This window comes from Helianthus annuus, chromosome 11 (genome assembly GCF_002127325.2).
Source record: "Helianthus annuus cultivar XRQ/B chromosome 11, HanXRQr2.0-SUNRISE, whole genome shotgun sequence".
Lineage (NCBI taxonomy): Eukaryota > Viridiplantae > Streptophyta > Magnoliopsida > Asterales > Asteraceae > Helianthus > Helianthus annuus.
The window spans coordinates 127,345,505-127,370,124 of record NC_035443.2 but is presented as its reverse complement, the minus strand read 5'-3'; the positions used below and the strand labels follow the sequence as shown (position 1 = coordinate 127,370,124).

At 38.9% G+C, this 24,620-nt stretch overlaps 1 protein-coding gene across 2 annotated transcripts; it reads right to left on the bottom strand.

Moving 5' to 3' along the window:
* LOC110890378 (heterogeneous nuclear ribonucleoprotein U-like protein 1) lies at positions 1 to 21,122 on the bottom strand. 2 transcript variants are annotated; one of them, XM_022137977.2, is made up of 8 exons: positions 20,899 to 21,121; positions 19,098 to 19,813; positions 18,333 to 18,521; positions 18,145 to 18,253; positions 3,896 to 3,954; positions 3,596 to 3,770; positions 1,465 to 1,773; positions 1 to 280 (listed from the first exon to the last, which is right to left on the bottom strand). In XM_022137977.2, exons 1-8 carry the CDS (start codon positions 21,041 to 21,043, stop codon positions 177 to 179), a joined length of 1,806 nt encoding a protein of 601 aa, XP_021993669.1. In that variant the 5' UTR covers positions 21,044 to 21,121; the 3' UTR covers positions 1 to 176. The 2 variants fall into 2 exon arrangements, with proteins under 2 accessions (XP_021993669.1, XP_021993670.1); XM_022137978.2 differs by lacking the exons at positions 3,596 to 3,770; positions 3,896 to 3,954 and having other exon boundaries at positions 20,899 to 21,122.
* Between the last annotated feature and the right edge of the window lie 3,498 nt (positions 21,123 to 24,620).

Sequence of the window (24,620 nt, the reverse complement as noted above, 5' to 3'; positions counted from 1 at the left end):
TTAAAGGATTAGAACGATTGTTGGAGACACGATATCATTTATGCAACTAGTTTTTCCCATCTCATAGAAATCACCATGTAGATCAACAATCTCCTTCTCTCTTGTGAACAGAAGGATCGTCAACTTAAATAGATACATATGCAAAATATGATTAAGCGAAAACCGATGCTAAATCCTCAGTAGTAGTAGCTTGACCGAGGCTGATATTGGTTATAATTTGGTGCATGCGAGGTGTTATGTCCATATGACTTCATTGGATCAGGAGCTCCATATATTGAACCTTCACAGAACAAAAGATGCAACATTAACACCTACAAAACACGCTACACTCTATCCGTCCTTCAAAGAAGCAAAAATTGAATCTACATGCATGTGCTAGACATGTAGCCCTGCCTTCTAGTCTAATGATTGAAATACATAGATAATGTGTTAAGAATTTTCATGTTTTGGTTCTTATTGACAACATAAAAGGAGTTATAATACATATAAGGTTCCTTCTGTCGCACGGCGAGACCAAGTATAAACAACCGGAGCCCGAACTTGAAAAACAACTTACATTTCGAGATGGGGTTGTAATCAAGTCAGGCAGAGCCAGGTTGAGCTCGAGCTTAAACGAGCCGGCTTGGCTTGTTTATTTTACCGAGCTGAGCTCGGCTCGTAAAATGTTCCAGCCAGCTCGAGCCGGCTTGTTAATATTTTTTATTATTTTTTCTACAATTATTGAAAACATAAAGAACAAAAAAAAACCACACATATATCTATATTGTGTTGTATTAATTTTTCTAATATTTTAAAGTTCGAATGGTCATATTAAAAGTATTAGGAAAAATTACAAGTTTTGTCCTTTATCTTTATACCACTTTTCAGACGATGTCCTTTTTAACGAATGTTGACAGGCAGTGTCCTTTACACCTAACCCGGTTAAAAAACCTTGTTAATTGTTGAGTGTAAAGGACTAAACTTGCAACAAAATACCTAGGTAAAGGGCTAAACTTGCAACGAAATACCTAGTAAAGGACACCGCCTGCCGACAATTAACTGGGTTTTTAACTGGGTTGGGTGTAAAGGACTAAACTTGCAACAAAATACCTAGTAAAGGACACCGCCTGTCAACATTCGTTAAAAAGGACACCGCCTGAAAAGTTGTATAAAGATAAAGGACAAAATTTGTAATTTTTCCAAAGTATAATATGTAAAATTTTTGTTTATTTTCCCATATTTTTATATGTTATTGATTAATTAAACTTAAAATGTTAACACTTCAACCCCCTCTCACATATTATTTTATTCTAGCACACTTAAAACTAAAATTAATCTGTATAAAATAAAATAACTCTTCCAGCTCGCGAGCTCACGAGCCGAGCCATGCCTAGCTCAAGCTCGTTTACAAATCAAGCCGAGCCGGCTCATTTGCAACCGAGCTGTTTTTTGAGCCGAGCTTTGTGAATTGTGAGATTCACTTACCATGCGGAATTGACGTAACTGGGGATAGAAAGGGAGTGTGCATATCAACTTGGGGGACAAAAGACGGTCCACCATAGGCACCATACAGAGATGAAGAACTTGTAGTAGTATAGGCAGCATGGTAATTTGCGTTTGCAGTGTACTGAGGAGATAAATCCATGTTTTCATTAGTGGGAGTATGGTTAGATGAGTTTCTCTGATAAAAGTTGGACATGGCAACCGGAGCCACTGCTCTGTGCTCATATCCATTGTAACTACGACGATGATTTAAATCATCCCTAGAAAGAATTCTGTCTTGCAAGTGTCCACCTGAACGTAAAATCATCAGGTAATTTATTAATTAGTTTATTAGCACGGCCATAAAACTACACGTGACAAAAAGGACGGTTTGGGTAATAGCCAATGGGTCAAGGCAGGTAATTCTGGTACAGGTCAGCTCAGGCTGAATTGACCTGAAACACGTTGTCCAAAAGTTTTAGTTTTTTTAGAGTATAATGCCATTTTCGTCCCTGAGGTTTGGTCAGTTTGCGATTTTCGTCCAAAGGTTTGTTTTTCCGCATCTAGATCCAAAAGGTTTAAAATCTTGCCATATTCATTCGGCTCGATAACTCCATCCATTTTTCTCCGTTAAGTCAGGGATATTTCCGTCTTTTTTGCTAACTTAAAGGGCAATTTATTCTTTTTCATTTTATGTAAAAAGACCGAATACCCCTTAAAAAGACCGAATTGCCCTTTAAGTTAGCAAAAACGACGGAATTACCCCTAACTTAACGGAGAAGAATGGATGAAGTTAACGAGCCAGATGAAAATGGCAAGATTTCAAATCCTTTGTCTCCAGATACGGAAAAACAAACCTTTAGACGAAAGTCACACTCACACAACTGGCCAAACCTCAAGGAAGAAAATGGCATTTTACTCTTATAAACAATCAGTGAGCCAGATAAGAAATAACCACGCAATCTAAGAGGTTTATATACGTCAAACTTACATAAAAAATAACCCAAACTGACCCATGCATTAGTATAGTTGTTAATAGCGCTCATAACGAGCGCTATAGCGAATAGCGTAGCAAAGCACTCATTCATCACTATCTGAATTTGGCGCCTCCATAGCGAGTAAATAGTGAGATTTCAGGTTTTTTGGTTTTTTTTTTTCGTTTTAATATAAACAGCCATAAAATATACATATGCAATAGCTACATTTTAGGTTTTTTGTTACATATACGTATAGAAACACCGTATTTCATAGTTGTCGATAGCAAATAGCGACAAATAGCGACAAGGCACCTATAGGCTACGTAGCGAATAGCGACAAATAGCGACGGGCTATTTTATAAATAGCGATTACACTAGAAAAAGATTTATTGAAAATTTTTATATGTATATTACATCAAAATACCCTTGTATATATGCTATTTTACATGTATATTACATCAAAATACCCTTGTTTAGGACTTATATGTTGGGTGTGTGAATGAAAGTCTCAAAAGGTAGTAAATACTTTGACCCACATTGGTGTGTGAACAAAGTTAGTGGTTGTTTATAAGGTAAAGTCTTTACTACTCCATTGTAGCTTTATGACATGTTTTACCACAAGTCCTACCCGCGGGCAGGGGGGTGCAAAAAATGAGTTTCTGAACTGGAATTCAATTGAACTCATGCGTGCCTGCACGAATGCAGCTCCGAAAAAACGGGCCCGCATGGGGCCAGTTTTTGCACAATTTAACCTTCTGCTTTTTTAAGCAGATTATGCAGGTTTTTTTTTGTGTTAAAAAATGGGCCCAAACGTGAAAAACTATTAAAAAAAACTTAACTGTCGCTAACTTCGCTATTCGTCGCTAAGACCCATATAGCGACACTTGGTCGCAACGCTACATAGCGCGCTATAGCGGTCGCTATAACCGCTATTAACAACTATGCCGTATTTGGATATAATATACATATAAAATATTTCTAATTTTTTCTTCTAGTGTATCACTAAACATAAATTAGCGTCCGCTATTTTATCACCATCGCTGCTTAGCATATAGGTTGGCTATCGCTATCGTCTGCTATTCGCTATCATTAGTAAACAAGTGGAAAGTGCCACTTCTACATGCCACATATGGTTGCAAATGAAAAACAGAAGATACCCGATGGAATCGTTCGATATTGTAATTTGGAGGTGTCGGAATGCCCTGAAGTTGGATGACATAAATGTGTAGGACTCTCTAGAGGATGATGATACGTCAAGCCAGATTGCAATTTTGCTTTCATTTCATCCAAACACTTCTTTGACTCGGTCATGTTGAGTTCGATGTATATGACCTATAAATTAGAAGGGTAACATTTTAACATAGCTACAAAACTAATATACTATATGCACACACACACGTGCATGCATATATGTGTGCGTTGTATAAAAATGTATAACACGGTCGTATAGTGATGACCTGATCAAAACACTCATCTGTCCCAGGCATATCCTTGCTTCCAGGCAAAACAAAATTTGCTGAAAGTACAAAACAGCACCATCAGTCATAAATCATTGAGATCATACCTTAGACTTTGAATCGAAAATAATAAATGACAAAATCTTATCATTAAAGGGGGTGTTTTAAAATCTGAAATTATAGTATGTTTGGGTTTCTAATTATTTAGAGTCATATAACCACATTTGGATGAGCAGAGAAGAAGTTGTGAGAATATGATATATTGAGATAAAAATAAATTACATACATTTTAGAAACATGAACCCAAACACCACGTGAGTTTTCGTGGTTTGACACGAACATAGCCTATTGTCACACCCCGATTTCCACGTGTCTCACCGGTGGGCCCGGTGGGGGATTACCGTGACGATGTTGGCAACAATATAGTCAAACCACACAATTTTATAATGCACAGCGGAAGCATAAGAATAATATATAAATTTCAAACTCTGATCATAATATCAATGTATTACAGAGTTGAATATCCACAGTGGATCGTAAATAATCATAAATTATTGTTCCATCAGATACTGCAATCAAGCTTGCGAGGCTTATCCCGACGCTAGGGAGCTAATACCAGCCAATTACGTTTAGGTACCTGCACTTAATCTTTTTGGGGAAAATACGTCAGTTTACACTGGTAAATACATTCAACTGACACATTTGAAAATGTTTATTAAAATTGATTTGAATGCACAAGGCACAAACTCTTTTATAACTTGGGAAAATTCATAATGATCTTGTGAACGTTTTACATGTTCTTTTATGCGTTCAGTAGCCCGGGTCGTGCCGGGTTAAAGATTTATAGACACACCACGTTTGCGTAAAACCGTAGTACAGAAACCAACGGCTACGTCTTTTAGTTTTAATGTCGACACTTTATACCGGGTGTACGCCTACACCGGGATGTCGATGGTCGTGGCCATTTCGTAAAATGATGCCGAGGATATCCGGGACAACGGTCATTAAACCCCCCAAAGGCTTATAAGCAACAAAACTGTTTAAATGAGCCGATCATATTTAATCAATTAACCACCTAAGCGATGGAATTATATAATGCTCAATCAAGCGGTATTAATATACCGTAACCCAAGCCCATATAGGGGAAATAAGTCAAAAGTATTTACCTTTGCAAGTATTAATCCTTAATTTAGATCAAGTCACCGATAGCTTTTACTGGGGCTCCTAATCTGGAACGAAGGTTTTAATTAACCTCTTAGAATCCTAACGGTCCTTGTATTAGCCGTAGCTTTTCTTTTCTTCCTCGAACTCTCTCTCCACACGATCTAGTCGATGGAGTATTTCTTCCTGTTCAGGAGGAGAGAATCGTGGTTGTGGCGCTTGATGCGGAACTGGAGGTCTGGGAGGTATTGGATACCCATGAGCTGAGTAGTCCGGTGGTCCCATGTTTCCATGTGCTCCGTCAGGGTAGCGCGCATTATATCTAGCCGACACCACATATGGGTCGCGCTCATAGCCGTAGTTGTATTGTGCTTGTGATGGTTCAAACGGGTTGTAAGCCGTCGGACCTGTGTAAGCTGGTATGGGTTGGTCATACCCAAATGGTGGCGAATTTCGTGCAGTAGGTGCGGAGTTCGCTTCCTGTATAGGACTTGAAGGTCCTTCTTCTTGTAGCGGCGGATAGTGGCTACTACTAGAATGTCGAGGAGTGCTGAAGTGGTTACCCCCTCCTCCTCGTGTAGACATACGAGCATTGGTCCTCCTACGCCTCGGCGGATCAGGTATTACTGGTTGTGCCGGTGGCGGAGGTGGTGGCGTAACTGCCTCAAAGCGTGAATCCTCAGAGGGATCCTGTGGATGTCTCGGTTGCGATGTCTGATGAGATGGTGTGTTTTACCACTCATGTCGGTCAAACAAGGCCATAAAGCTGTCTGGGCCTTGATACTGCGGACCATGATATGAAGATCCATCAGATACTTCTATCGGATGCGTGGGCGTACCACGAGCTGGTTCAGTTGGATCCTCATCTTCCTCCATGGGATCTTCAGAAAAATGGTCTTGTGGCCCTAGTGGAACAAAACCTGAAGGTTCCTGTATGTAGTCAGCCGGATTAAACTGAGCTACGTAGTATGGACTAGGGTCGTCGTAGTTCCGGTGCGAAACCGAACGTTGTAGAGGTATGAAGGAAGGTTGTGGGTTGTTGGGATTATTTTCTGAATCTGGCCCAAAGGAGTGCCGGTAGGATGGCGTTGAGCTGTGCGAAGTGGAATGCCTCGCTGGTTCGTAAAGATCTCTTCGTCGTTGTGGCTCTTCGCTTCGTGTCATCGAAGGATGTCTTGTACCAGATGGTCCAGCTTCTTGATCGTGATGTGTCACGATTTCTCCTCGGCCTCTTCGTCCCCTTCCTCTTCCTCGGAATATAACAGGTGGCATTTTCCTGCTCCAAAACTTATTAAAAATCAATTCGAAAAATAAAGACAAAAAGGAGTATTAATCCGAATTTGTCCTAAGTTCTTGTCTAGACTCAAGTATGTGCAATTGTGTCATTGAGATTAAACACATTAGGATAGTGTTTAATTCACTCAATGTTGGCTCTGATACCAACCTGTCACACCCCGATTTCCACGTGTCTCACCGGTGGGCCCGGTGGGGGATTACCGTGACGATGTTGGCAACAATATAGTCAAACCACACAATTTTATAATGCACAGCGGAAGCATAAGAATAATATATAAATTTCAAACTCTGATCATAATATCAATGTATTACAGAGTTGAATATCCACAGTGGATCGTAAATAATCATAAATTATTGTTCCATCAGATACTGCAATCAAGCTTGCGAGGCTTATCCCGACGCTAGGGAGCTAATACCAGCCAATTACGTTTAGGTACCTGCACTTAATCTTTTTGGGGAAAATACGTCAGTTTACACTGGTAAATACATTCAACTGACACATTTGAAAATGTTTATTAAAATTGATTTGAATGCACAAGGCACAAACTCTTTTATAACTTGGGAAAATTCATAATGATCTTGTGAACGTTTTACATGTTCTTTTATGCGTTCAGTAGCCCGGGTCGTGCCGGGTTAAAGATTTATAGACACACCACGTTTGCGTAAAACCGTAGTACAGAAACCAACGGCTACGTCTTTTAGTTTTAATGTCGACACTTTATACCGGGTGTACGCCTACACCGGGATGTCGATGGTCGTGGCCATTTCGTAAAATGATGCCGAGGATATCCGGGACAACGGTCATTAAACCCCCCAAAGGCTTATAAGCAACAAAACTGTTTAAATGAGCCGATCATATTTAATCAATTAACCACCTAAGCGATGGAATTATATAATGCTCAATCAAGCGGTATTAATATACCGTAACCGAAGCCCATATAGGGGAAATAAGTCAAAAGTATTTACCTTTGCAAGTATTAATCCTTAATTTAGATCAAGTCACCGATAGCTTTTACTGGGGCTCCTAATCTGGAACGAAGGTTTTAATTAACCTCTTAGAATCCTAACGGTCCTTGTATTAGCCGTAGCTTAAACCGGTTGATTCCGATATATAGATATGGTTAATTCGCACGAAAAGGCGAAAACCGAGAATGGAGTATGATTTGGACCCAACAAGTTCAGAGACTTGTTTTTATATGGGTCAATGGTTCATACTCTGGATTTTGGGGTTCAAATAGTATAATTTGACCCATATCGGCTATTGCACGAAAACTAGTTTCATGAGCCGTACCGTGTGCGCAAATAGGCGAAACGGTTAACCATAAGAGTCGTACGCTTATTTCCTAAGTCAATTATGCCTTAAAAGTATTTTGGTATCAGTAGGATACCTCCCGTAATGCCCGTAACGAGTTTAAGTTGGTAATATGCCCCGTAGGGGCTTTTCAGTCATTTTAAAGACTTTAAAAAGGTTTTTCGAGTTCTACAGGAAATCTGAGTTTCCCGAACAGCTTATAAAGCTTAAAATACTTTATTTATTATTTAAAACCAGTAGCAACTGGAATCGGGTCAAAAGACCTTGTAGAACTCCCGTTTTGGCCAAAAAGGGCATATTCGGTATTTACCGAACCGTAGCCATAACCGCAGGTTATGAGCAAGGTAAAAATTATTAAAAATCTTTAAAATTCCCAAAATATTATTTTACCACAGTGGGTAAAAGTTTTGGTGACGAAAACTTGGGTTAGATGGGCGTTATGCTAATTGCGCCGTTAATTACAAAACTTTCTTAAAAGTGCGCCTTTTAGCATAACTCTCATTCTAGGCCTCGGATTGACGTGAAACTTTAGGGACATGCTTATAATTTAACAAGCAAGGTTTTGGTCCGTTCACGTGTCCGAAATACTCGTTTTAATTTTAAAAAGGCCGTTACGGTCAACTTTTAGGCGAATGACGGAAATGCGCTAAACACTCGGATAACTCATGAACCGACCACAGAGGCTTATACCAACATGTGACCTGGTCCTAAGAGAGTCCTAGGGTATATTTATACCTCACTAAAACGGGTCAGAACTGAAGTCAAAGCAGAAGTCAAACTTTTGCGACTTTCGGCTCCGAACCGGTTCTATATAGCAAATGATCGATTCAAACGAGCGCAAACATGTTTATATACATATTATCATGTTTTATGATTGTCAAAACAGGTTCCATAACATATATATTACAGATTATGCATAAATCGCCAAAATGGCTTTCTGTTGACTTTTTAACCGCACGTTTGACTCGATATTTGACATAGTTAGAGTGGTGATCTGAGGGAACCCTTTTAGAGGTTTAATACCCACATAAATACCAACTCATAACCATTTTTGATTCGTCATAAGACTGAATCATTTGCAAGATATTGCAATGACAACCGTTAGTTACGACGGTTGCGTTTATAGGCTATAACCATGGAAATGTGACACCACAAAGGGTGAGATTACTTACAGAGGTTGTGTTCTTGCTTATGGAACTTCAGAGAAGTCTTGAGAGCTTGAGAGATGATCAGTAGAAGTGTTTTTGAGTGTGTGAATGTTATGAGCCAAAGAGGCCTATTTATAGTCACACAAGACCTTCAAGATCACTACACAACATGCTATAACTGACCATGGATCATGGGCAGGTGTCCCTAAGGGGAATGGGTCGTGTAGGGGTCACCCATGCTGCCATAATTGATCAAATGATCGTTCAAGAGCTCAAAAGTCAAGAAGTTACAACTATTCTGCATCTGGGCGTCGTACGCGACCCGCATGGACATTCCATGCAACATTTACGCGGGTCGCCTGGGATCAGAAGATCAGACGCGTAATAGAGGGAGCTCGCGGCCCGCCTCAACTTATGTTGAAACCTTACGCGGGTCGCGTGGGGTTATATTTTCAGAATTTTTCAAATCTTTTATAATGATTACAGAATCGGGCCATTAATAACGAAATCTTTCGTAATGATTTGCCTGACCTTTCGGATTTGAAGGGGTAACTTTGCGGTTTGGCCCTCGGTTATTTACCGATAGGGGCCTCGTGTTAATTACCCGCATTATTAAGTCCCCGGTTTATTTATTATTTATATTGGAAAGCCTTAACTTTCACTGTTGACGCTTTTAACCCTTCTTCTACGAATTCGACCGTAACTTTCTCGTTTCATATCGAAACTTTGCGAAATTTATATATATTATTTTAGTGAGGGTATAATACCGTTACAAAGTCTTTGGGACGTTAAAGGGTCACTCAGAGGTATTATTAAACATGTTGACACAGTTAACCCCTGTTAGTTTGTAATCTCTCACTTTCTTCCGCGTTTTATATTTGTACGATCTATAATTTATCCGTTTGAAGGTTTAAGCATTATTTAGGGATACTATACAGTATATTTACCCTTGTTGACTTTTATAACCCTCGAATTTATATACTTTCAAGGTTTGTCAAAATTAGTCCTTTATTTATTATAGATGCCACGTGTAAACAAATGACACGTGTTAACACATCATTGGACACAAAATTTCGAGGTGTTACACCTATCTAACCCAAATTTTTATTTTGTTTTATCTTGTTGCATATGTATACTCTAAAATTTCAAAGTTACAACAAAAGATACAAACGTATATAAAAAACTATGGTTAACCTATAAACCTAGTGCTTATTTTGTCTTTGATCTTTTAAATTTGGCATAGAATTCCCAATCAGTTTAAGTTATTATTGCATATAACACATTATAAATAAATAAATAAACCGTAATAAAAATAAACGGGCTAGGCGGGTCAACCAGCAAACCTACCAGGTCGACCCTAACACAGCCGTTTAACTAAACGTGTCGGTGTGTTTGGCCCGAAACTGACATGATCCCGTTCAGACTAAACCCAAACCAGCAAATAAGCGAGAGGCGCACAAAAGCGACGAGGTCTAAAACCGAGGCGCGGAGCGTAAAAGCAGCAGGCTTTTCGTACCCGAGGCGTAAGTTAATTATATATATATTTTTATATATTTCCCAAAAGTTTCTAGTATCATTTACCTAAAATTGTGACACAAGTAACCTCTATATATGCTTTAATATTTAAATAACCCATATATACAACCTAAGAAGCACAAAATCTCTACTATACACTCAAAATACAACTAACGAAGTTATATGACCACCTAGATCGATCGCACATGCACGTAGCATGTCTTCTAGCGTTTGGATAGTACGCTCACTTTGACCGTCCGTCTGTGGATGGTAAGCCGTACTAAAGTTTAGACGCGTGCCCAAAGATTGCTGGAAACTTTTCCAGAAGTGAGATGTGTATCTAGTATCCCTGTCGGAGATAATAGACACAGGTATGCCGTGTAAGGCTACAATCTTATCAACATAAAGTTGGGCTATCATATCGGAGCTATACGTCTCCTTGATGGGTAGAAAATGAGCTGATTTAGTCAGCCTATCGACTATGACCCATATTGTATCATTTCCTTTCCTGGTCTTGGGTAACTTGGTTATGAAGTCCATAGTTACGCATTCCCACTTCCACTCGGGAAGTTCAGGCTGTTGTAGCAAGCCAGACGGCTTTTGGTGCTCGGCTTTGACCTGCACAAGTCAAGCACTTTGCTACATGGGCGGCTACAGACTTTTTCAAGCCTATCCACCAATAATTTGCCTTTAAGTCTTGGTACATTTTATCAGCAGCAGGATGGACCGAGTATTTGGAACTATGGGCTTCCTGGAGAACAACATCTCGTAGTCCTCCATATATTGGAACCCATATACGTCCGTTCAGTCTAAGAATTCCATCCTTGCTAAGAGTCAACTGCTCTTCAGTTACTCCCAGCTTTTCATTAGGATAATTAGCTTCCAACACAGCCTCACGCTGCGCAGCTAATATCCTTTCCATCAAATTATTTTTAACTTCAATGCTCTTGGCATTGATTCGAATGGGTTTTACCCTTTCTTTTCTGCTCAATGCATCGGCGACTACATTCGCCTTGCCGGGATGGTACCTGATTTCGCAGTCATAATCATTCAGGGTTTCCATCCAACGGCGCTGTCTCATGTTCAACTCCTTCTGGTTGAACAGGTGCTGGAGGCTTTTGTGATCAGAATAAATCACAAATTTAATACCATAAAGGTAGTGCCTCCATAAATTTAGTGCAAATACAACGGCACCCAACTCCAAGTCATGGGTGGTGTAATTCTTTTCATGCACCTTTAATTGCCTTGAAGCATAGGCAATCACCTTGCCCTTCTGCATAAGCACACACCCCATGCCCGTGTGTGACGCATCGCAGTAAACTACGAATTCATCTGTACCCTCAGGTAAGGTCAACACAGGTGCGTTGCTTAGCTTCTGCTTCAGTATTTCAAAGGACTCTTGCTGCTTCGGGCCCCAAATGTACTTTTCTTTCTTCTTGGTCAAGGAAGTTAAGGGCGCAGCAATCCTTGAAAAATTTTCAATAAATCTCCGGTAGTATCCTGCTAACCCCAGGAAACTACGAATTTCGGTAGGCGTCTTTGGCTCTTGCCAGTTCATGACTGCCTCTACCTTAGCGGGATCCACTTGGATACCACGCTCACTCACAACGTGTCCTAAAAATTGAACTTCTCGTAGCCAGAATTCACATTTCGAGAATTTGGCGTAGAGTTTCTCACGCTGTAGTAATTCGAGAATGCAACGGAGGTGCTTCTCGTGGTCAGCTTGATTCTTGGAATAGATAAGGATATCGTCGATGAAGACTATGACGAATTTATCTAGATACGGCTTGCACACGCGATTCATGAGATCCATGAACGCAGCCGGTGCATTTGTGAGCCCAAAAGGCATCACTAGGAACTCGTAATGACCATAGCGAGTCCTAAATGCAGTCTTGTGTACATCTTCATCTCTGACCCTTAGTTGATGATAACCCGACCTTAAGTCGATCTTGGAGAAGTAGCTTGCTCCTTGCAGCTGGTCGAACAGATCATCAATCCTTGGCAAAGGATATCTGTTCTTTATGGTAACTTTATTCAGCTCTCTATAGTCGATGCACAACCGCATCGATCCGTCCTTCTTCTTTACAAATAGGACAGGAGCTCCCCAGGGAGATGAACTAGGTCTGATAAAACCTTTCGCCAGCAGTTCATCCAACTGGGTTCTCAGTTCTTTCATTTCCGTTGGAGCCAATCTGTAAGGTGCTCTTGCTATCGGAGCTGCTCCAGGTATGATGTCAATTCTGAACTCCACTTGTCTATCTGGTGGCAAACCAGGTAGTTCTTCAGGAAAAATCTCGGGGTATTCAGAAATGACAGGAAGATCCTCGATCTTCGGCTTTGGTTCTTCAATTATCACCTGAGCCATGTAAATTACACAGCCTCTGTTCAAACACCTTGAAGCTTTCAGCATAGATACGTCTTCGGGCAATCCGTAGTGCGTATCCCCTCGAATGGTAAGAGATTCACCACTCGGAGTCTTTAAAACTATTTGCCGCTTGCCGCAAATGATTTGGGCCTGGTTATGGGATAACCAGTCCATGCCTAGCACGATATCAAAACCCGCAAGTTTGAAAGGAAGTAGAGATAAAGGAAAAGAATGGTTCCTAATGGATATTTCACATCCTTCTAGAACAGTAGAGACGGTTTCTATTGTTCCGTCTGCTAACTCTACATCGTATTTCACGTCAAGGGTTTTGATTGGCATATTTAGTAGTTGGCAAAATTTCTGGTCTACAAAGGACTTGTCAGCGCCAGAATCGAACAGTACTCTTGCAAATATATTATTTACGAGAAAAGTACCTGTAAGCACATTGTCGTCCTTGACCGCTTCCTTTGCATCCAAGCGAAAAACTCTCGCATTTGTCTTTTTAGTCTCTTCTGCCTTCTTGGCATACTTCGGGCAATTACTCTTTATGTGCCCCTTTTCGTTACAATTAAAGCAGGTTGCATCCTTTATCTTTTTGCACTCCACTGTCTTGTGATCCTTGGACTTGCATAGCCCACAGGGTGGAGTCTTTTGTTGAGACTGTGAACCAGACGCAAACCTACACTTCCCGGAGTGAGGTTTCTTGCAGACCTTGCAGTAAGGTCTCCCATCAGCTTGCCCCTCCTTCTTTGCCTCCGACCCTCTCTTGCCCTCACCGTTTCCACGGTGCTTTTTACCGGACTTTCGTGAGGTATCATCCTCACGTTTTCGCTTTTCAGCCTCCTTGCTCCTTTGCGCCCTCAGACGGACAGCATCAAGAGTAAGAGACAAGGAGAGGTCAGTAACTGACCTGAAGGTCGTTGGCCTAGAGGCCTTTACGCTGGCCTTGATCGCCGGCTCTAAGCCCCCAATGAATCGGGCAATCCTTCGTGGTTCTGGTGTCACAAGATATGGCACCAGTCGTGACATAGTGTTAAAGCTTGTCAAATAAGCTTGACAATCCAGGTTTGTCATCACCAGTGAGACAAAATCAGCCTCAATCTTCTCAACCTCGTGCTGAGGGCAGTAGTTTTCTTTTATGAGGGTAATAAACTCCCCCCATGACATTTTGTACAAGGCAGACTTACCTGAAGCCTGCACCAGAGCTCTCCACCACGCCAGGGCCTCGCCCTTGAATGACTGGGACACAAACTTAACCACGTCCCTCTCAGCGCACCCGCTGATGTCCACAATCGTGTCCATCTCGTCCAGCCAGGTGATACAGTCGACCGCACCTTTCTCCCCTGTAAATTCACGGGGCTTACATGATACAAAGTATTTGTAGGTGCAACCCTTAGCACTGGACGCATCGGTATATTCTCTGTCGCGATGAACGCTGTGCTCAGTAGACGAATGCTTGTAGTTTTAATGTCGACACTTTATACCGGGTGTACGCCTACACCGGGATGTCGATGGTCGTGGCCATTTCGTAAAATGATGCCGAGGATATCCGGGACAACGGTCATTAAACCCCCCAAAGGCTTATAAGCAACAAAACTGTTTAAATGAGCCGATCATATTTAATCAATTAACCACCTAAGCGATGGAATTATATAATGCTCAATCAAGCGGTATTAATATACCGTAACCGAAGCCCATATAGGGGAAATAAGTCAAAAGTATTTACCTTTGCAAGTATTAATCCTTAATTTAGATCAAGTCACCGATAGCTTTTACTGGGGCTCCTAATCTGGAACGAAGGTTTTAATTAACCTCTTAGAATCCTAACGGTCCTTGTATTAGCCGTAGCTTAAACCGGTTGATTCCGATATATAGATATGGTTAATTCGCACGAAAAGGCGAAAACCGAGAATGGAGTATGATTTGGACCCAACAAGTTCAGAGACTTGTTTTTATATGGGTCAATGGTTCATACTCTGGATTTTGGGGTTCAAATAGTATAATTTGACCCATATCGGCTATTGCACGAAAACTAGTTTCATGAGCCGTACCGTGTGCGCAAATAGGCGAAACGGTTAACCATAAGAGTCGTACGCTTATTTCCTAAGTCAATTATGCCTTAAAAGTATTTTGGTATCAGTAGGATACCTCCCGTAATGCCCGTAACGAGTTTAAGTTGGTAATATGCCCCGTAGGGGCTTTTCAGTCATTTTAAAGACTTTAAAAAGGTTTTTCGAGTTCTACAGGAAATCTGAGTTTCCCGAACAGCTTATAAAGCTTAAAATACTTTATTTATTATTTAAAACCAGTAGCAACTGGAATCGGGTCAAAAGACCTTGTAGAACTCCCGTTTTGGCCAAAAAGGGCATATTCGGTATTTACCGAACCGTAGCCATAACCGCAGGTTATGAGCAAGGTAAAAATTATTAAAAATCTTTAAAATTCCCAAAATATTATTTTACCACAGTGGGTAAAAGTTTTGGTGACGAAAACTTGGGTTAGATGGGCGTTATGCTAATTGCGCCGTTAATTACAAAACTTTCTTAAAAGTGCGCCTTTTAGCATAACTCTCATTCTAGGCCTCGGATTGACGTGAAACTTTAGGGACATGCTTATAATTTAACAAGCAAGGTTTTGGTCCGTTCACGTGTCCGAAATACTCGTTTTAATTTTAAAAAGGCCGTTACGGTCAACTTTTAGGCGAATGACGGAAATGCGCTAAACACTCGGATAACTCATGAACCGACCACAGAGGCTTATACCAACATGTGACCTGGTCCTAAGAGAGTCCTAGGGTATATTTATACCTCACTAAAACGGGTCAGAACTGAAGTCAAAGCAGAAGTCAAACTTTTGCGACTTTCGGCTCCGAACCGGTTCTATATAGCAAATGATCGATTCAAACGAGCGCAAACATGTTTATATACATATTATCATGTTTTATGATTGTCAAAACAGGTTCCATAACATATATATTACAGATTATGCATAAATCGCCAAAATGGCTTTCTGTTGACTTTTTAACCGCACGTTTGACTCGATATTTGACATAGTTAGAGTGGTGATCTGAGGGAACCCTTTTAGAGGTTTAATACCCACATAAATACCAACTCATAACCATTTTTGATTCGTCATAAGACTGAATCATTTGCAAGATATTGCAATGACAACCGTTAGTTACGACGGTTGCGTTTATAGGCTATAACCATGGAAATGTGACACCACAAAGGGTGAGATTACTTACAGAGGTTGTGTTCTTGCTTATGGAACTTCAGAGAAGTCTTGAGAGCTTGAGAGATGATCAGTAGAAGTGTTTTTGAGTGTGTGAATGTTATGAGCCAAAGAGGCCTATTTATAGTCACACAAGACCTTCAAGATCACTACACAACATGCTATAACTGACCATGGATCATGGGCAGGTGTCCCTAAGGGGAATGGGTCGTGTAGGGGTCACCCATGCTGCCATAATTGATCAAATGATCGTTCAAGAGCTCAAAAGTCAAGAAGTTACAACTATTCTGCATCTGGGCGTCGTACGCGACCCGCATGGACATTCCATGCAACATTTACGCGGGTCGCCTGGGATCAGAAGATCAGACGCGTAATAGAGGGAGCTCGCGGCCCGCCTCAACTTATGTTGAAACCTTACGCGGGTCGCGTGGGGTTATATTTTCAGAATTTTTCAAATCTTTTATAATGATTACAGAATCGGGCCATTAATAACGAAATCTTTCGTAATGATTTGCCTGACCTTTCGGATTTGAAGGGGTAACTTTGCGGTTTGGCCCTCGGTTATTTACCGATAGGGGCCTCGTGTTAATTACCCGCATTATTAAGTCCCCGGTTTATTTATTATTTATATTGGAAAGCCTTAACTTTCACTGTTGACGCTTTTAACCCTTCTTCTACGAATTCGACCGTAACTTTCTCGTTTCATATCGAAACTTTGCGAAATTTATATATATTATTTTAGTGAGGGTATAATACCGTTACAAAGTCTTTGGGACGTTAAAGGGTCACTCAGAGGTATTATTAAACATGTTGACACAGTTAACCCCTGTTAGTTTGTAATCTCTCACTTTCTTCCGCGTTTTATATTTGTACGATCTATAATTTATCCGTTTGAAGGTTTAAGCATTATTTAGGGATACTATACAGTATATTTACCCTTGTTGACTTTTATAACCCTCGAATTTATATACTTTCAAGGTTTGTCAAAATTAGTCCTTTATTTATTATAGATGCCACGTGTAAACAAATGACACGTGTTAACACATCATTGGACACAAAATTTCGAGGTGTTACACCTATCTAACCCAAATTTTTATTTTGTTTTATCTTGTTGCATATGTATACTCTAAAATTTCAAAGTTACAACAAAAGATACAAACGTATATAAAAAACTATGGTTAACCTATAAACCTAGTGCTTATTTTGTCTTTGATCTTTTAAATTTGGCATAGAATTCCCAATCAGTTTAAGTTATTATTGCATATAACACATTATAAATAAATAAATAAACCGTAATAAAAATAAACGGGCTAGGCGGGTCAACCAGCAAACCTACCAGGTCGACCCTAACACAGCCGTTTAACTAAACGTGTCGGTGTGTTTGGCCCGAAACTGACATGATCCCGTTCAGACTAAACCCAAACCAGCAAATAAGCGAGAGGCGCACAAAAGCGACGAGGTCTAAAACCGAGGCGCGGAGCGTAAAAGCAGCAGGCTTTTCGTACCCGAGGCGTAAGTTAATTATATATATATTTTTATATATTTCCCAAAAGTTTCTAGTATCATTTACCTAAAATTGTGACACAAGTAACCTCTATATATGCTTTAATATTTAAATAACCCATATATACAACCTAAGAAGCACAAAATCTCTACTATACACTCAAAATACAACTAACGAAGTTATATGACAATCAATAAAACTCCATAAAAAGCAAAAAAAAAAAAAAGGAAAAAAAAACTAAGTTAGAAAACGTTTTGGGTTAAAAATTTAAAATAGTATGACATTAAGGATGAAAATTGTAATTTTGTGAAAACAAAAGACAAAAAGTAAAAAGGGTGTAAACCCTAAAAAAGTTCAGCCGTCACTCTCTATTTCATATCTAGCCATCACTCTTACATCTCCTTCTCTCAAAAGCACTTCAAATCGTTAATTTTGGCAATATTATCTCCAATTTTATGAATAGTCAGGTGTTTCATCTTCACGGGTATGGTTGTTTCTACACAGAACATGTAATTTTAGTATAAGGTCCTTAAAGCGCACGCTTCAGTGCCTCGTCACCTAACAAAAAAAGCGCTCAAGGGCACCGCTTCTTGGGTTTACCCTCGGCGCTAAGCAAAAAAGCGAGGGACCCCGAGCCTTATGAGCCTCGCGCCTAGGCGCGCTTTTTAAAACCACGAGCGAATCGCATGTTAATTTCATCTCGTGTTAAAAATTTACCTATCATTTTATTGATAGCTTCAGCAGGAACCTCCTTTCCTGTTTCCCTACATCTTTGCTCACTGCGAGCTTTGAGATCTTCGGGCCGAGAGAAAGCTACAACTGCAATCTGATTTTCTCCAATAAATATATAATATTATTATTATATTATCTACATGTTATATAAGTAATAATCTTATGCCATGTACCTTCTGAAAGTTAGTAAAAGGAGCCAATTTGCGCTTACGCGCACTCTTGTAGACATTTGTCTGGTCTATAATTAAGTTACACGGTCTTTTGGAAGCCCTGGCTAACAGGGTATTAAATATTGCAGTTGCACGGTCCATTAAGCGATCAAAACGCTCACCGTAGTTTTGCTTGCGAAGCAGACCAGGAACCTAAAGATGTCAAAAAGCTAAAGTTCAGACTCATTTACTTATCAACGGATCCATTCAGATTATGTTCCATCTATTGATATAAAAAAGAGTTAATGTTTGTCGTCTTTGTGGTTTGTTGAAAAATAACAATTACAGTCCATTAGTTTAAAAATTGCCAAAACAATACCAGTACTTTCACTTTTGTAACAATTACAATCCAACTACGGTAACCCCATCCAATTTACAGTTAATATTACTTTGTTAAATTAGAGGTATCTTAGTCTTTTCACCAAAAACTTAATGGTAAATTGGATGGGGTTAACGGAGGTGGACTGTAATTGCTACAAAAGTGAAAGTGCTAGTACTATTTTGGCAATTTTTAAACTAATGGACTGTAATGGTTATTTTCAACAAACGACAGAGACAAAAAAACGTAATTAACTTAATAAAGAAGTTTGATCAAAGTAAACTGGTCAAGCAGGTTAACAAGGTCTAAATCATTTTATACAAAAATTCTATTACTAATGAAATAAGATTAACTTTGTAATCATAGTTGACATGCTAATTATTTTATAATATATAAAAAAGAAAAGAAACCTTCATTTGATCGAGAACCAAATTTGTTCCAAGCAGAATATATCGTTTTTCGGGGTGGTCATTGACCCATCTTTCGGCCCAAGTAGTCTTCCCAGAAGCAGGTAAGCCAACCATCATGATTAACTCACAGTTCCGTTCATCAGAAAACGAAGGTCCCATCAAACCGTTTCCATCCGCAAACGCACACGACCACGGTCTATACCCATCTTGTGGAACCAAACCATCTTCATAGCTAAACTGCAACTGAACCACAACATTTTTCAAAAGAACATGTGGGAAAACAGCCGGCCCACCGTTAACCAAACGGCTCGCAGTACCAAGCCATTTTCCATTCTTGGCAAAACCGATAGAACCCATTGGTCCACTTTCCAAATCAACAGCACAAAGAATCGTGTCCCCAATGTCAAAACTCTCGCCATAAGTGGAAAACTTTCCGGAATTGGAAAACTTTCCCGTTCCTCCAAACCCGAAGCTGTGTTCGGTTTCACCGAGGTTTCCTACCTTGTCATCCACCGTAGACATGCCGATGCGACAGAGGTGTTTTTGACCAATGGGAGTGTCGTCCATGTCAACGGGCTGTCCCGATACTATTTTGCAGCTAAAGCAATACTTCCCTCCGGTTATACCTACATTGGCCCGGGTGCCGGACCAGCAATAAGCAAATCCGTGCTCATAAAGTGCAGAACCTTGGAGGCCATTTCCTTCGATATCAAAATCTAGTAAGAGACCAAAAAAAACCCCACTTGTCAGCTAATTTCATCTAATTGATTTGTAATATGACTACAAACATTAGCTGTCCTAGGCAAGGTTTAAAAAAACAGAACCGAGCCTCGAGGTGTTTCCCCTTCACCTCACCAGGGTGTAAGCCTCGAGGCGAACCAAGACGTAAGCCCGAGGCGGAAGTTAAAACTAAATACAAAAATTATATATCTTATAAAAAATAAAATAATTGACACAGAAAGTCTAAAACATCAAAAAAAAAAAAAAAAAAACACATAACCCCATGAGGCGCATGTTTTCTTACCACTCGGCCCTTAGAGGCGTACGTACAAACATAACCCCATGACTCCATGGGGCACGCCTCATACATATTTCCTTACCGCCTCGCCTCGAGGCGTACACCTCATCCGTTTTTTTAACCATGGTCCTAGGAAGGGATGTGGCTGAGCCCAAGCTTGACCAGGCTCGTTTAACTTACAGAAGCTCCAACTTGGCTCACATATTACTTTTTTAGTTAACTTATATACAATTATAACTATTTTCATATATTTTTAATTATAACATTTATATATAACATAACGTAAACTATTTAGTTACTTTTATCATATATATTTATATATTATAATAATTATTATATAAATTTATCTTTGGTATATAAAAGGAAAATTACTCGTTTAGTTCACAAGCAAGCTCAAGCTGAGTAACTGAAGCTCAAGTTCGGGCTTGTATATCAAACAAACTTATTCTTAGGCTCGAGCTTTTAACAAACCAACCTCGAGTAGCTCACGAGCCGCTTGGCTCTCCTACACTTCTAGACTCCTAGGGTTTCTTAACATAAACAGACAATTAAATATTGTATCAATTTCACGAGATGCAAATTTTTAACACACCTAGATCAACAAAATTGGAAACCCTAACTCATAACTAAACCAAAAAAAAAACACAAATTCGTACAACATTCAAGACCTAATAATCTAAATTTACACAGCACAGGACACGCACATTATCGAGAAACCTGATTCTAGGGTTTTGAATTGGAAGAAAAGAGAGAGATGATATAATGAGTATAGAAAGTGTATACCTAGATCACAATCGGCAGGGTTTAGAACGACGCGATGAGAGTTGATCGGAGATAGTGAACGAGGAAGATAATACAGTCTCGGTTTCTTTTCCGGTGACCGGTGTTCGAGTGCTGAATAACGTTCCCGCTTCACCGACGACGGCATGATTTTCAATTTTCAAAAGAGGTGGGAGGAGAAGAAGAAGACGAAAATGAAGGATATAAAAAACAAAAGAGTGAGAGAAGGAGAGAGTGAGAGTTTTACCGATAAAAAAAATAGTTAATTGCCCGGATGATTCTATGTTTGTGTTTGGCTAAGTTTTTTGAAATAACTTAACTTTTTAAAAAGTCATAAGTTATGTTTGGCAATGAGGGTGTATATCAGGGGAAAAGGTCAATAAGTCAATACGTAGGCAACAGACATATGCATCAACAGTCTCCCCCTTGGATGTTGCCGCAGTCTTGATCAGCATTATTGATCAACATCTTCAAGTGAAAACACAGTCTCCCCCCTGAATGATGTTTCGAGTCTCTAAGATTTGAATATCCACACACAAACAGTTTCTCAACGGTCTCGTTTGTCCGGATTGCATTTAACATTTTGGTCTCAATGGAAGATTTTGAAATAAAATCATTTTGGATTTTGAATATAGAATGCAGAAATGTAAACAAACTAAAATATAATATTTACAGTTAATTTTTTTGTGAGAAAACGTGCCAGATGATCATATCAGTTTTAATGAGACATATCAGCTGCACCATTGATCTTAGAAATACTTAGTTTAAACAAATTCACGTGAATTGTCGGTATTGTTGTCCACTTAAACTCAATCTAAAAATTTTCGTTATGCTTACCAATACGTTTAAGGTACATTTAATTTGCACTAAGTTCTTATGGACCCCACGATCTCAGCATATCCCCTCATCGTGTACTACACTGACTCAGGTAATGCCTTTAAACTTTCATCAATTGTGATTTGTATAAAAATAAAGCAGAATGTTTAAACATTAACAATCAGGTCGATCTTTCGATACGCAGAGAAAGTCCAATGTTTAAACAAAACAAGAAATGAAAGACAAGTTGAAATTGTTTAGATCATAACCACCAGTTTGATATTCTCATATACGCAGAGGTGATCCATGATTTAAACGAAACACCAAGTAAAATAAAGCAGAAACGTTCAGGCACTAACATCTGGTTCGATACTTTCGTATATGCAGAGGATGTCAAATGCTTAAACAAAATAAAGAAATAAAACAAGTTTAAATCTTTTGAAAATGAAATACACAAACACAATGATTTTTTCAGTAAGTTGTGAAAGCTCACAAACTGGCCGGTTTTTATGCTCTTCAGCATTCAGCAATTACCAAGTAGGTACACAGTTATGAATGACAAAACTAAGTACTGTGCTTTCAATCGCGTTTCCAACTAGAACTAGGCTTTTCATTTAAATTTGTATCGTATTTTATTTTGTCCTTGGATACAGCAGTTGATTCAGATAACAGTTCTGAAAAATCGTTTTGCTCTCCAAAGAATGAAAAGTCAAGTAAAACGAATTCATCAGATACAAACCGCCAGGAAAAGGTAATCATGCTAAATAAAAAACGGTTTTACCTGATAATACCAAAAATAAAATTCCCTCAGTTGAAATTTCAATAAGTGACAAGGTCACAAATTATAACGAAGTCAGAATTGAGGATTGTGATGATGACACTGATGATGACAAAAATAGTAAAAAAAGAAATATTTTTAAAACTAATAGAAAAATTTCCAGAAACTGTTTCGCCATTATTTGCTGAAAAAGGTAAATGTTCAACTTCTAAGCAAAATGGGGAACAAAACCAAAAACAAAATGTTAAAAATTCTAAAAATTTAAAAATTTTCAAAATAACAATAAAAGATCATCAGTTAAATCATCCAATCATTATAAAAATTCACAAAGATTTGAAAAACAAAACTCACAAAAATTTGAGAATAAGTGGTGCAGGTTTAGCCACAGTGCTTCAAAGTCAAATCAATAATCCAGAAGAAGCTAGAGTGATGACTATTATACGTCAAATCAATGTTATGATTAGAGTGTTTGGTCTGAAAGAGAATATTGGTGCGATAATAGGATGTGTTACAATTGTGGAAAAAGTGGACACATTGCTGTTAATTGCCTGAGAAAGAGATTTGATACGAGAAGATGTTATAATTGTCAAATCAAAGGTAATGTTGCCAAATATTGTCCAATGAGATCAAAGAAAGGATCGTTGGATAAATCTCACAAGAAAGAAGAAAAGAAAACTGAGAAAGAAGGAGAAAAGCACAAAGAATTGAGAGTGAAATTATCTTAAGGGCAGAAAGATAAATTGAGAAAGAAAAGAAAGAAAGTTAGAGAATATTTGGAAAAGATTTTGTCCTCGGCTTCAACAGTTGATTAAGATAACAGTTCTGAAGAACCGTTTTGCTCTCTAAAGAATGATAAGTCAAGTAAAACGAATTCATCAGATACAAATCTGAGGTCAGAAGAGAGAAAAGTGGAGAAGAAATTTATTCATCAAACAAATGCAAAACCAAAGCAAATTTGGAGAACTGGAGTTTCAGATGAAATTTCTACTCCAGTGGAAATTTCGAAACTGTTTGATGATAGACGAGACTGTGAATGGACTGCTGTTACTAAAATTGATGAATTTGGTCACCCTAAATCCATTATGGATTGGGTTCCAATTCAAAACTGATTAAAGTTCATTTGCATGCGCAGGATAACAAGGCTTCAAGCAAACATCTATTCAAAAGCAGTGGTTGTTCGTGAAAAGATGAAAGTTTGGTGTTCTACACAAACAAAATGATAGTCTCGAGTTCACATTCGTAAAAATTCGTTAAATGGTTAAAACGGAAGATTTTTGTTTTTGATTTCAAAAGGATGTTTTCAATTTTCGGGGAAGAATATCTTTTTAAAATTGTCAAAATCCAAAATTTCTGTAAAATTGAAAAACATCATTTCAAAATCATTTCAGATAGATAAACTTTTCAAAAAGCCAAAAACAAAAGTAAATTTTAAAATGTCAAAAACATTGAAAAATGAAAATGAGATTACTTGTTGTGAAAAGAGGAATCGTCGTTAACATTTACGGAGATATCTAATCCTAAGTCAGATGTGCGGAATCCATAAGAAATAGGTAGAAACACAAGATTTCAGGGAAACAGGGACCACAGACTGAATAGGAGTTGCAGGTATAATTCCAGGATAGGACGAACCACTGTTAGGAAACATCTGAAAAGATCCACCCCCTTGTTGAGAAACCAAGGCAGTGTTTGATGAAGCAGCAACATTGTTGTAGCTAGAGGTGTGTAACACCTCGAATTTTTGTGTCCAATAATGTGTTAACACGTGTCATTTGATTACACGTGGCATTAATATTAAATAAAGGACTAATTTTGACAAACCTTGAAAGTATGTAAATTCGAGGGTTATAAATGTCAACCAAGGGTAAATATACTGTATAGTAACCCTAAATGATGCTTGTACCTTCAAACGAATAAATCATGGATCGTACGGAAGCGAAACGCGGAAGAAAGTGAGAGATTACAAGCTACAGGGGTTAACTGTGTCAACATGTTTAATTATACCTCTGAGTGACCCTTTAACGCTCCCGAGGCTTTGTAACAGTATTATACGCTCACTAGAATATACTGTATAAATTCCGCGAAGTTCCGTTTTAAAACGAGAAAGTTATGATCGAATTCGTATGAGAAGGGT

Coding starts and splice junctions, on each gene's coding strand:
- LOC110890378 (XM_022137977.2), bottom strand. CDS start 21,043: ATGCCGTCGTCGGTGAAGCGGGAACGTTATTCAGCACTCGAACACCGG. Junction 18,254..18,332: donor CTTTTACTAACTTTCAGAAG/GTACATGGCATA, acceptor GGAGAAAATCAG/ATTGCAGTTGTAGCTTTCTC. Junction 1,774..3,595: donor ATATCGAACGATTCCATCGG/GTATCTTCTGTT, acceptor TTTTACGTTCAG/GTGGACACTTGCAAGACAGA.